Source organism: Scatophagus argus, chromosome 8, assembly GCF_020382885.2.
Source record: "Scatophagus argus isolate fScaArg1 chromosome 8, fScaArg1.pri, whole genome shotgun sequence".
In the NCBI taxonomy this organism is placed as follows: Eukaryota; Metazoa; Chordata; class Actinopteri; family Scatophagidae; genus Scatophagus; species Scatophagus argus.
The window spans coordinates 16,565,834-16,580,548 of NC_058500.1; the positions used below are offsets into that span (position 1 = coordinate 16,565,834).

The 14,715-nt window shown below is 40.5% G+C and overlaps 1 protein-coding gene across 4 annotated transcripts in view; it reads right to left on the reverse strand.

Moving 5' to 3' along the window:
* The window catches only part of acot7 (acyl-CoA thioesterase 7), a 50,173-nt gene that overhangs the window by 19,356 nt on the left and 16,102 nt on the right, over positions 1 to 14,715 (reverse strand). For 2 of the 4 annotated variants that reach the window (XM_046397186.1, XM_046397184.1), the window contains exons 4-7: positions 12,531 to 12,622; positions 11,774 to 11,888; positions 11,275 to 11,289; positions 11,079 to 11,165 (exon numbers count right to left, since the gene is read on the reverse strand). In XM_046397186.1, coding sequence (XP_046253142.1) covers positions 11,079 to 11,165; positions 11,275 to 11,289; positions 11,774 to 11,888; positions 12,531 to 12,622 — 309 coding nt within the window. The remainder of the gene's footprint in view (positions 1 to 11,078; positions 11,166 to 11,274; positions 11,290 to 11,773; positions 11,889 to 12,530; positions 12,623 to 14,715) is intronic. The other 2 variants (XM_046397187.1, XM_046397185.1) reach the window with 1 other exon arrangement.

The window sequence follows — 14,715 nt, forward strand, 5'->3', positions numbered from 1 at the left end:
CTCATTTAAAGACATTCAAATGTTCACTAGACACTCCAGTTGCCCCAGTCACTCCCCCTGAGTTGCTTTTTTGTACCTCCCATGCTACAGAAAATCAATAATTCTTCTTGCTGATGGCTGGTTTGGCTCCAAAAGGCTCCTACCATCTGCACTGTGTGGCTCTATTTATGACAGCCAAATGTGTGGGAGTACAAACAGAATGTGCTGCTTGCTCCCAAATGCAGCATTCACTGTAAAAGTGGGCCCACTGAGTTGATTAAGAATTAAACATGCCATTACTTTGACATCGTCTTATCCCAAATGGCTGGAGCATCACTTCCACTTCATTTTGCTGATAATAGTGATGTATACAAAGGTTTGTTTTGGAAAGAAAACTCATGTTTTTTTTGTCCAGGCTCATCCAGGGGTAAGAAAGACAAAAATGAAAAAGGCAACAGGATGTTTCAAAATAGAAACTGACTCTATGCTAGAGAAATTGAATTAAGCTCTGACTTTGATGTGAGATGAAAGGCTCCAAACCAAAACCCTGTTGATCGGGGAAGCATAACCATCAAAATCGCTCTCTGATTAAGGATGATGATGTGACCAATAGTCAGAGAGGTGACAACAGCATCTCAAACTTAAAGTATGTGTGTGAGCAAGGAAATATATCACTCCCTTCCTAAAGCTTGTTGTGAGGTATTTTCCAAAACCCATCATGTTTTTTCCCCTGCATCTCTGCTATGTTGTGAAAATTGATGGGATCTCACCTAAGATTGAAAATTTCCCCTGAGTAAAAGGCACAGCAGGCTGCTGCTATTCAAAGCCCTAAATGGTCGTGTCTGAGCATGCAATACTTAATGGAGATGGATCATGACCTGACAAGATGATGAAGTTGAACATAAACAATGAACTACACTAAACTGAGTCTAAGCATTTTGATTACATTTAAAGGCATGCTGCTTGAACTTGTTATAGTTACTCCTGCCTGAAATTGTTTCACAACTCAATGACACAATTATTTAAAGTTATATTTAAACTGCGTTGACTTCAAAACATTGACAATAAGCTAAGTATGACTTAAATTAGCAATAATCAATGTGATTATCTATATGTGACAGGAGTTATCAGCCAACTCTGTGCTTCCTCTCAACTCTACAGAACTTTATAGCAAATTTTAGCCAGTTGTCTTGGTTCAGTCAGACCATTATCAGCACTGTGTCCATCTCCTATTTTCTCAGCACCAAATGACAGACAGAAAAATGAGTGGTGAACACAAGGCAACTTTTAGCAGCATTAGAGTCAGACATTTCCCTCAGGAGTTGATAGACACCAAAACACAGCTAAAAGAGAGTGAATATTGGACTCACATTTGCTTGGTGGACAGACACACAAATCCAAATTAATGTTAATGTTGCACTGTATCTGTTGGATGTGTAAAAAAAAATCTCAAGTTTGCTAACATTTTCTCTGTAACAACTTAAAAGCTGATAATATGAGGAGAAAAGTACATTTTAAGACTATGAATTTTGTCATGACACAACAACAAGTGACAATTTCAAATTAAATCTAAAAGTAGCTTTCAGTCAGATAATCTGAGACATGTGAACTATACTAAACAATGTATTACTGTGACCTTTTTTCCATCTGTTTTCTGTCTTAACCTCACAGCTGTGGTGCAAAAACGCAGTTCTGGGAACATCAGTCATGCATCCACTGATATTTATACTTGAAACAACTGACCCTGCGTTTTTGACATTTCATCCTATTTGATCTTACATTTGCAAATATCACATAGTAAAAATTAGATGCCGTTTTCATTCTTTTTATCTGTAATAGCATGAGGGCTCTCATCAGAATTAAATTATCTTTAGGTCATTTTGGAGTAAATAAAGCAATCATAAGGGACGGAGAAAAAGCCCTGCTCAACACGCTATGGTATGAAGTGAATGCTAATGTGCTACATGGCTAGACTGGAGCAGTCAAGAGTATCATTATATGACATGACATGAACTCTGTATCTTTGTCAGAAAAGCAAAAATAGAAATGGACTAAGGATGTGGTTATTTGTGGACTGGACAGTGTATTTCTGAGGGATTTTGAGATGGAGCAAAGGAGCGAGAGTGGGCTTCCATGGCTTCCATTGATCTCCTGCTCTCCAGCATTAGCAGCTCTCCAGATGCCTTGAGAAAACAAGGCTGATGGGAATATGGGAAATGATTACCCCAGTTTGCTCATGTTCATGCCCTGGGAGACTTCCCACAGTCTATGAAGAGCTATAAGTAGTAGAAAGTGTGGGTGTTTGAAGCCACTGCTGTTTAGCTAGTTAGTAGTTCTGATGGTATAGCGCTAGCAGGCAGTAACGCATGTCATTGATAAAGGTCTACATTATCTAAATTGTTGGAATTTTGTTGCTTACCTTTCCTCACTGCACAGTTGTCACTTTGTGGGAGAAAGCTTCACTTTCATTCCCCAAAATGGTTCATTAGCATTCCCCATTGGCGGTAGCAAAATGACTGTACAAGTATAGATAGATATCTCTTCATTTCAGGGGAATATTATCATTTCATTAAGAGCTTAAGAGGAAATGAAGGACAAAGGTAGATGTGATCCACAGACTCCTTGGCTCAAGTCCCAAACTGGCATAGAAAGTGAAACATATAGTAGTTTAAGAGACAAACATTTTTCTAATGAGTTGGCACAAACCAGATCTAGAAGAACAAAAGACTGATTTTCATGAGGTGACCATACACACAACTGTTTGTCAACAATAGCTATAACAACTTTAGAAAGCAATTATATGTCAGGCTGTTTGTTATGGAGTTGTCACATTTGGAAAAACTTTCCTTGTTTTTCCTTGTTATTTATACACAAAATGCAATATGTAATGTAAACATACTGCACATACAAGACATCTGCTGACAAATAACCCTTCTAAATAGCATTTTAATTGTCTTCACCTGTAAGTACTTAGTTAAGAGCTTTTACATAGTCGCTTTCCAACAACACTTTTGTGTAAACAGGCGTCTGCAATGGCAGCAGCACTGCTCATAGGCTTACTCTCATACTTTGTGTGCACCTGAAACATTATAAGGTACATCTACCAGGAGGGAGATAAGAGACACATTGTTCATAGCCAACACCTGACACAACTGTCTTGACACCATCTGATTCTGTATCAATAAAACTAAAGACGATAAAACTCTAACTGAAATATCGTTAAGGTTGTTAAAATTGGAGTGATATCCCATACATGCAAATAACTGTGGGAAAGCTCTATTAGTTTCTTTTCAGTACTGTTTCTGACCTTGCTTATATACTGCCCCCATGTTTCATGTGCTATATTCATCTTGCAGATGCAGGGCACGTATTAAAATGTTGAGCCAAACCAAGCAGAGGACTGCACTGTCTTTAAGTACCAAAGATGCTTGTCTTTACTAATCACTTCCATCAGTGGAACTACTAATGCAACTCCTCTTGTACAGGCAATGTAAAAGGCTGAAGTGTGGCAATGTGAGACTGCAAATGAGGACAAGCAAGGCCAAGACAGCCCTGGGCATGGTGTTACACATTCACAGGGTGACATGGCACACTATGACTCTCCCTTCGCCGTAGGGTGGGAACTCGAAAGGTGGGGGGAGGAGTGGGGTTTCGGAGTTGCTGTGTATGAAAAGGAAAGACAGCTCACTCCAAATGGGGAAAAAAGGGCAATTAGTAACCAAGTCCCTAGTGCAGCCCAGTTGGCCTCGGGGCGGAATACATCTGTGATTAGATTCCTTCTGACGATTTCCCCAAATCTTCACGCATAATGCCATTCATCAGCAACAGGGATGACAACAATAAAGGTAGTCTTCCAGGCAGGTCTCATTGCCCATCAACTCTGTCCACTAACTTCAAGCCCTTTTAATTAGAACCAGCTCAGACAAAGCACACTGCACAAGACACCCACTGATGTAAGGAGGAGAGAGTGTGGATATCAACAGATATTAACAGCAAAGCATGTGTAACCTCTGCCTCGTTCACATATTCTCGTATCCCTTGTGAAACTTTCTCCTTTCATCTTTGTGTTTATATTTCTTCCCTCTCTTTCCTGTTTTTGCTCACCTTTTCTCACTACTGACAATACCCTATCTCTTTCTGTCCTTCTCATCCCCTCCCCAACAAGTGCTTTAATCATGGACAGTATCAAACGGCACAAACTGACTTCTAATGAGCTGTTACTATAGAAACAGCTCCTGTTAGTATTACTGGCGAGCAGCAATCCACCCACATCCCCTAAGAAAGTCCTATAGGCTGCATTTTTTGTCTCTTATTTTACCATTCCAGCTGTGTTGAGTTGTACTAAACAAATTTGTGTGTGGTCTTAAGTTCTGCAAATTGAACACTATTGTGGTTACTGTTAAAATATCAATTCAATGCACTCCACAGGCCAGGGAAAATCATATAATATATGTAATTCCTGTAATGGAAATTCTGTCAGATAAAGGACTTTCAGATTAAATGATCTTAGCCTTCATAATAGTAATATGTATGGTTGATTTCCATTCTCTTCTTAACCGGGTGATGTTCATTTCACCACTAAAATATTAGGTCCATTTTGTGTCTGGCTAATGTCAGCATGTTATAGTTATATATAATTATATATAGTTAGTAGGTAAAACTGGTAGCAGGTAAAGTCACCACCCCTTTTCAAAAATTGTCTCTAAAAGTCTCCTCTTGCCTTCCAATTGTCAAAATTTAGACTGGAGAGGCTCTGAGTGTATAAAAATACTGGAGTCAAATCAGGGCCATTTCATTAATTCGAAAAAGAAAAAAAATGAAAGTATGATTCCACACTTTCTATACACCATATTCACGTTATGGGCCGAGGAAAAAACTGATGCCATAGATAAGGTTATGTTTAGCAAGCTGCTTTAAAGCAAACTTGACATCAATACTCGTGTATGAGCAATAAACCAGATTGTGCAGTTCAACAGCCACACTTCAACGTTTGACGATATATATTTATAGGTATATCTGGAGGTATCTTTTAAGCCCTGATATCTGTTGTTCGTCAGCCAGGCCTCTGCACCATATGCCATGACAATATACTGTAAACGTAGGTGTATACTAGAGGTAGGTACAGCTCCAGCTGGTAACATTGGAGAAACCAGCAAGAGTAAGCTAGATTTTATCCAGCTGAGAAAAAAAAAAAATCCCGCCCCATGCCTTCAGGCATCTTACAAAGCCACTCAATCAAAACACACGAACGTGCACTGCCTCGTTCTTCAGCTCAGCTTAGTACAGTGCAGTGACAGTTACAGACAACAGATCTGTCAATCTGTCAATTAATATTCAATTTAACAGGGTAGAAAGACCCACCTGGATGTCTTGATATTTGAAGACTTGATTTAGAAAATAAAAGTACTTTATTTCCAAACCAATGTTAACTTTGGAGGAGAGAGAGGATAGCGGTAGATGTAGTGGAAGCAATACACACACACACACGCACACACACACAAACACACACCCTCCACACACCCCAGAAAGGTCGATCACACAAGCTCCAGTGGACATATCCATGTCTCTCTGAATTCCTGTGTCTCAGGCAGTGACATGTTTATATACCCACTGAGCACAGATCAGAGCAGAGGACACATAATATAGGGCCACAATGATGAATGTGTTCCTGCACTCAGGCTCTGTCTCCCATACACACACACACACACACACACACACACACACTCATCCTGCATGGAATCTATGCACACCAAACACCTTATAGGCACACATCCATCCATCTCTCTCTCTCTCTCTCTCTTTCTCTCTCTCTCTCACATACACACACACACACACACACACACACACACACACACACACAAATAAAGCTTAACACACACATTCACAGCTAAGCCAGTTATTTTTTGTGCACAGATGAAAACAAAAAAAGACTGGACCGATCAAAACATTTTATGACATTTTATGAAGTAATTTTTCATTTGTTGGTCTATTTGTTTTAATAAGACCTGAGTGCTGTCCACCTGTGGCAATCAACTGCTGTTTCCATGGAAACAGGTGGTACGCTTCCTTAGAACACGGAGGAAGGAAGGGAGCGAGTAGGGAGAGAAGGAAGAGAGTGCATGAGATAATGAGGACAAGTGGGCACATGGTACAGAATAAGCAACAGAGAAAAGGAAAGTAAGAGAAATAAAGAATGCATCACGGTCTGTCTCTCTGTCCCTCCAGCCACATTCCTACATCTTGAGACACATTCAATGCCTTTCTCCCCTTTTTCGCCAGACTTTCCCTCCTTTCCTGAATGCCACATCTAACTGCACACCTGTTCTTACTTCCATGGGAAGTAATGGGATGCCCGCACAACACAGAATGGGATCCAGAACAACTGTCACATCCCTCCTGACCACATAGATGGTATTCCATTGACACAGTTGTATTAGCTTGTTTTAGCATCAGTAACAATCATCAAGTCTCTGAGTGGATGGATATGATATCACATTCTCGCTCTGATATTACATCTGCTGTCAGTCGATGACTGGTCAATGAGTAGTGATGAGAAGTATTTAATGAGATGTGATGATGTTTTAAACAGGAAGTAAAGAATCGTTGGCACAGCGCATATGCATTCACTGTGTCCATTCATAATCTGAACATGCATCCACGTCTTAAAACTAAGTACATCACATTTCCACACCATGAAAGGGAAGACATACAGTAAATTAATAGCCTGGCATTGTCATGTGGAAGTCAGTGCGCTTTTCTTCAACTAAAGTAGATTAAGAATGAGGGAGCAAGAGAGAGTAAGACACAGCGAGTGAGAGAGAGAGAGAGAGAGAGAGAGAGAGAGAGAGAGAGAGAGAGAGAGAGAGAGCACGCTGGCTGCCTGACCTGACCGTTATGTAAACAAAATAAATGTAGTGAAAGCAGCAGCAGCGAACAACAGGGAACATTGCCTAATGAGCAATGGCACGTAAAGGGAGCCAGAGCAGCAGTGTGTTTGTATGCACTAAATGGCCCTCATGCTTGTTCCACATTTGGTTTTTAATTGGACAGATTTCTCTGCGAATTCACCAAATTAGAAAGGCAGCCATGACATGTGCAGCACTTACCTGTCCCGCCCTGCTCCTTCCTCCTCCTCCCATCCTGTCCTGTCCTGTCTCCTTTTCATTGCCTCTCCTTCTAAGTCGACATCTCTCTTCTGCTCTTCCTTACTATCTGGTGTCTCTCTGATGGCCTCTTTACATAGCTGACCTCAATATAAATGGCAGCATGAGACAGAGATATCTTGCCAGAAACAATATACCTCAACTGATAAAAAGCGTCTGTTTAGTGCTGATAAAATGTTGCATTTGTTACAGATGCAGCCAGGAAGGTTTCCATTGAGGGTTTGCTTTCTTATGTCTCTTGGAACATAAGATGACCAGTTTTTTGGTTCAGTTGGCTAAATCATCAAATCTGGATGTACACTCATTAAATTGTTTATCTAGCTTTTAATCTTAGTTTGCTGCTTTCTGTACTGTTTGTTGTGTGCTGTGTCATTTTTCAAAAGTACTTCATAAATTTTGTTTTTAGGTATCTGGATTAAATCCAGCTAGAAGAAAGGGCCCAGAGACATGTATAATATATTGATGAAAATGGTGATCACAAGCCAGGCTGACACTGTGGTGGTTGACAAACACCAGAAGAAGGCAGTGGTGATGGATGCATCAATCCCAAGAGACAGCAACATCAAGAAGAAGGAACATGAGGTGCCATGAAATACCAGGCAAGATGTGGCAAGTAAAAGCAACAGGGGTGCCAGTGGAAGGCTGGAAGAGCGGCTTCAGCAGATTCCAGGCACAACATCGGTGGTCTCTGTCCAGAAGAGCACAGTCCTAGGAACAGTTGAGATACTGCTGCACAGAACCCTCAAACTCCCAGGCCTCTGGTAGAGAACCCGAGCTTGAGGAAGAAACACACCAGAGAGGAATATATATATAAACTAAAGAGCTGCGGGTGGACTTCAGGAAGATGAGTACCCCCCACAACCCTATCAACATCAGGGGTACTGAGGTGGACATTGTGGACTGCTACACGTATCTAGGGGTCCACATAGACAATAAACTGGACTGGACAGTCAACACCAATGCCCTCTACAAGAAAGGGCAGAGTCGCTTTTTCCTCCTGAGGAGACTCAGGTCTTTTAATGTCTGCAGGACAATGCTGCAGATGTTTTACCACTCAGTGGTCTCCAGTGTCATTTTCTACGCTGCGGTGTGCTGGGGCAGCAGGGTGAAGACAGCTGATGCCAACAGGCTCGATAAGCTCATCAGGAGAGCTGGCTCTATCCTGGGAGTGGAAGTGCAGTCTCTGGCATAGGTGTCTAAGCAGAGGATCCTAAACAACAAGTCACACACCCTGCATGCCACACTGGAATCCCACTGCAGCACCTTCAGTCGTAAACTGAGACCACTGAGGTGCTCCACAGAATGCCACAGGAAGTCCTTCCTCCATGTGGCTATCACACTCTTCAACTGATCCCCTTTCTCCACATAGGACAAAAACAATTTATCCTGCACTACAATACTACAACACTTTAAGATTGTATCCACACTTTATCCGTTGCCATTCTGCACCTTATCTGCCGTTATCTATCTAAACCTCATGTATATACTCTGTTATTTTTTATAGTACCCTGTTATTTTTTTTAATATATTACTCTGTTATTTTTATATTTTATGTGAAAAATTACTTGCTACTTTTGTATGTTTCTTTGTATTGCAACCCTGGCACAACAATTTCCTGCGGGATCAATAAAGTTCTTATCTTATCTTATCTTATCTTATATATATATGTGGTTCAACTAAAGGGCTGTGTGAATATGTGCATCCTAATGATAAAACTAGTCTTTCTACTTAAAGATGATTGAATAGTTCTGGTTGGAAATTTTAACAAGGTCAAGACACAGAGGGACAATTTAAGCCCCTTAGTCATCTAGTTTGTCAGCAGAGCGCAGCACTGGAACAGCAGCAGCACCATAACTTTCCCATTTATTTCTCTATTTTCCATTTGTTGTTCTATTTCCTGCCTCGTCCTTGTCATTCGGTTCTTGACCATTACTGCCATGCTCATAACAGCACAGAGTGCTGTCATTGCAAGTAACACATAAGTACAGCAAGCCAAGCAGTTACTTCACCAACGCAGTACACAGTACACGCACACTCGCACAAACGCACGCACACACACACACAACAATCACTCACTACAAGTAATTACTCCAAAAACTATGAGACATTACAGAAACTGACACACATTTTTACTTTTACATCCTTCATGAATTCATTTAGGAGAACAAAAATGCAAAAATCCATAAAACTGTCTCTGAAGGACGTTTCACTTTGGATTATGTTAAGCAGTATTTCTTCTTCTGTGCCTCTGCAGTGCTGCCACAGAACATCCTATGCAAAAGGTTAAAAGACTGAGAAAAACCTTTCTGGTGTAGAGCAGAATAGACGGAATAAGGTGGATATAGTAAACATACATGAATAGACTGTATATGTGACTGTGACATGAATGAAATATATTTCTTCATCTCCTCCCCTTTATGTCTCTCCCTCCACCCAGCTGTCTGTGTCGTTCAGCTCCTTTCTGTTTGTTCTCTGCTGTAGGTGTCTTTGTTTGATCCTCTTCTCTGCAGGACTTCCATACTGTACCGAGGCCATGGATTGTCACATCTATCCCTGCCTTGAATACCAAACAACCTGATGCTGTACATGAGTTCTTCTTGTTTCACGTGTGAGAATGACAAGGAAATCTGACACATACTGGAATCTCAGTGGCAGTGGGCCATTTGGAAACACTGAACTCTGAAGCAGCTTGTCAGCGGCTATTAATACTTGATCAGTCACAGTGCAGTTGTACATTTGAACTTTGAATATAATAAATAAAATATTTAAAATAAATATAGTCTGTAAAAAATAACAGAAAGCAGTAGCATGTGCACCAATCTGAATACTAAGAGTATCAAATAAATTTATGTTCTCCGGTCTACACTTCAGTGCGTTTTGAGTTTCTTAGATTCGTCTCGCATCGTATCTCCTCTTGCATTGGAGCACTTTGTTCACCATTCATAGCTGACTTACTACCACCAGGGGGCATAAAAACTAAAAAACTAAAAAAACATGCTCTCAGAATCACATGCTGCGTTCGATTTGAACTCGTAAGTCACTTTCCAAGTTGTTTTCTGACTTCTGAAGCCAGAGGTGACAAAAGGAACGCCACCCGGAATTCCAACTCGTCAACTTGGTCGTCCTCAGAGGAAACCGGGTTCACAAACCAAGATGGCTGCACAGAGCATCGACTGTAAATAAAAGCTGTGGTTTTGCATGTTTTTAGTGCTTTTGTCTTTTTTGTGTCCAATTTAGTAAGCCGTATACACAATGCTGTCTTATATATAGGCAAATAGCTGTGGTCTGGTTAGGCGTGAAATACTGCGTAATGTGTTGTTTATCAACTGGTGCTGCTTGTAACCAGTCAATATAAACACAATGTCTGAATAACGTTGCAAATGAGCTGTCTTGTGTTGTGGCAAATAGAACGCATTCCTCTCGGTTTTTAATGGATGTGATGTCACTCCGAGTCCAGAGTTGACAACATACGAGTACAAACACAGCAACAGCCCTGAGATACTTCCCATGTGTTAATCGGTTAGCAACTTTCACATCCAGCAGGAACGGACAGAACATGAGCTTGCAGCTGTCAAGTATTCAGTGGCCCTTCAGCTTCAGCTTCTCTGAGCTTGTTTTCTCATAACAACTGCCTACAGCTGAAAAGGAAACTGTGAGAGTACACCAGACAGCCTGTGGTAGAAGCACCAAAACAATGAGCTAGCTGGGTGTGAGTTCTTCAAGGGTTTGACTGTGTTACTGTAAAATAACCCGTCTCACATTGCAGGTAGAACACACTTTGATGTCCTGAAGATTCCTTTGTCTCAGCTACATGTTACAGATAGATGTTATGGAACCGACTTTACAGCTTTTTGGTATTAAGACAGAAATTCAATCATCCACTTAATGACCTGCTGACATACAATCTGGAAAAGGAAGAAAGGAAGAAAGAATCACCTCCATGAACGTAGTTGTGTAGTGTGCAGTCAGAAGGGCCCACCAAATGGATCAGGCTGGACTGGCTGAAGCCAACTGTGTGTTGCTCTGCAATGCAAACAAACACACACCCACAACAATAGAAATGTGAAAAAAATGCTAATTTGCTCCCGTATGCTCCTGTATGACATGTAGCCTGCCAGTCAAGCTAACATACCTTTTGGTAGATCCTCTGCGGTTGAGTAAGCATGACAAAATAAGAGAAACAGTCATCAGCGTTGCTATGAATGCATTCATCAAGAAACCCTGTATTTTACCTCTGTATTTAACAACAGTAGGTCAACATAAATAATTGTTTGTTCTCAGAAAAATCTCATTTGTATGAATTTCCAAACCATTTAGGCATTTTTAACAACAATCAGAGAAGAAGATTAGCTTTGGATAGAACATGGCGCTCTGTGTTACGTCAATGCTCTCCTGATATTAGAAAAACTTAGTCATTTGAGCTCAAACAGATCTGTGCAGTGTCTCGGTGTTAACTGGAGGTGTTAACGTATTTGCAGGCACCATAATGACATTTTCAGTTAAAATATTAGCATCAATAACAGACATCAGAAAGAACATCAGCTGGTATTTGCACCATCTCTTAATCCACATTGGGGGAAGGACATTATCTGCACCTCAGATTTCTGTTATGCATATGTTGGCTGTATTACCTGGGTTGGGTGGAGGTGACACCACCTCTTCAGTCCTCGCTTTGGTCTCAAGTCTTTCCATCTTCTGAGCCTCGTAGCGCTTTCTGCCCTCCTCCTCCTGCTCTGAACTGATGTACTACAGACAGATACAATATGAACATTAGAATGATTAACTGATTAGTTGTCAACTATTAAATTAACAGCTAAATATTTTGATAATCAATAAATTGTTTTGAATTTTCTTTTCTTAGAAAATAAATATCCATATTCTTTTAATGTTTTCTGGTTTCTTTAGTACTTTAGTATGGCAATAAACTGATTGTCTTTGGTTTGTGGACAAAACGAGATAATTTTAAAAAGTCACCTTGAGCTTTGGAAAGAAGTAATCAACATTTTCTGACATTTTATGAACACAACAGCTAACAGATTAAGGAACAAAGTGATCAACAAAGGAATCAACAGCAAATGTAAATGTTCACTGCAGTCCTAATGAACATATGCACAGATATACCTGTCCCTGTATTCATGCACACAGTGTAAGCAGAGAGTTTTTTTTTTATCAAATTGACATTCAGCTCAAACAAAGCACATGAAATGTACTTATTATACTGTTAAATGTGAATATTTTTATCTTGACCAGATGGCCTCTCTCATGGATTCCCTCTCCTCTGTCATTTCTGATGGGGAGGGACAGAGCCAGATAGAGACAGAGAGAAGCTGACAGGTGAAATGCCAAACTTCAGACCATGAAGGTCAGAGCAACCAAGTTTCCATGTACCTTGATGGGCGGCACCTCCATGATCTTGTCGACATTCTGCAGAGAACAGGGGACGTACCACAGCGCTGCTTTGTTGGCCAGCTTTTTGGCACCTGCAGTCAAAGAGAAAAGGTTGAATTTTTCCACTGAGGAAAATGTCAGTCAGGAATTTTAAAGCTTTCTTCCACCATATAAACTGACACTGAGTTTCGTGACTATTGATCGACAAGCAAGAAGTTTTGACACGTTCTTAAAACAACAATGGAGCAAACACTTTTGAAATAGCTGTTGTCAAAACAGACGCTTTTATTACCACCCCAATAAAAGCTCATCCAGTTTTTAACAAATCTAGAGGCGCTGCCTGAAGATTAGTCTTTTTTCTGCAAACAAAGGAACCAAAAACAAACACGGTCTTTGTTCAGAGACAATCAGTCTTGTCTCTTCAGAACAACACGCGCTCACATTGGCTAAACCCAACTCCTCAGTTAGTACAAAGTTAGCATAAAGCCTAAATCCTGAACTTTTTGCATTTTTCGTGTAATTATAAAATGGATGCACATAGTCATCTCCCTCATGAACAAATATTCACTGAGTTTTTGTCAGTCTTCTGACAAAATTATCATTTCAGTGCACCATCTATCACAATATGGCCATAACATATTGGGTGTTAATCATGTTGTTTATGACAGCTATGGATCAGTGATTAGTTTGATTGCATAAGCACTGAATAAAACTACTGAAATCCTGAGTAATTTCTACAGGTCATTTCTAGAGCTGCCATGATTAGTCAGTTAATCAATTAGTTGACTAATTAGAAAATTAACTGAGAAACTTTATCAACTGATTTCATTTTTCAAACAAAAACGTCAAATGGCTTCAGCTTCTTGAACATACGGATTTGCTGTTTTATGATAGTAAATCAAGAGTCTTTGGGCTTTGGGCTGTTTGCTGGAGAAAAGCAGCAGTCTGAAGATGTCACTTTGAGTACTGGGAAACTGTGATGAGAAACTTTCACAATTTATTGACATTTTATGGAGTAAATGACTAATTAATCAAGGAAATAATCATTAGTGGCAGCCATAGTCATGTCTAAGCCAATCCTTTGGGGAAAAGGGGCCATTTACTGATAATGCAAATAGTGCTCATTGTTGAAACGGTCTGGTACTCCTTTTAAAATAATGTACAGTTATTTGAGTAGTTCATCACTGAAACATGCACAAGTCTTCCTGTAAATAAATACAGTGTCTGATATTTCCCTGTACTTCCATGTAAAGCAGAGCTCTGCCTTCCTACAGAAAGTTAAGAAGCAGAAGAACAGAAGATAAAACTCGTGGAAATCACATCTCATAGCAATCAGACGGAGAGGTTGCCATAGAGATATCTGTTCTATTCTGCCTACACTTTTCCTCTTAATTCACTAACAGGGTGGTGGTGGTGGGGGGGGGGGGGGGTCTATTTTGAGGTTGTGTGGTTATGGCACACAAGACAAGGGAGACTAGCAGATTAAAGAGAGCACAGGGACAGCAGGGTCAGATGAAATCACAGTCTTGACACGTTAATGGTTATTACATGTGGCTTCACCATCTGATGAACTCAGTGGGTTAATGTGTTTCATTTGGACCGATGGTGCTTACATTCAGATTGATTTATTTATTGCTGTGGAATTGCTGTGTGCTGCTTTAATTGTTCCTTTGCCCATATTTTTATTGTACTTGCTTGTCTTAGATGTACAGACACATGTAGCTGTATAAGTGTGCACTGCATCTACGTGGACATAAAAATAGGTCATCTGTAAGTTAAAAACTTGGTGAAAATGAAGAACTGTGACACCACAGTGTGCACTGTTATCCACTGTAAAGCCAGACTGAGACTTTGCAGAAGGAAATGTGAAGCTATGAGAAGAGAGTGGGAGCAGCGGCTTATGGCAGGCGACTCTTGGGGAATAACATTTGCATTCTACACCCGAATTAAAACCATGCTGACAGCCAGGCCGCGTTGCCATGTCGACCGCGCTTCTATCCTCCTCCTCTCATTGGCTCCCACCCATGCCAGCAACCAGGAAGTTGCCCATAGGAGGCATATTTACATATCCTTGACTCTACCAAGACTGAGTGACTCCAGTCTATTATTAGCTCCTGCTGGACCTTTCAAGTGAACTGTGTTTAGGATGGAGGGAGGACAAGGAGGAGGATGAGGAGGAGGAGAG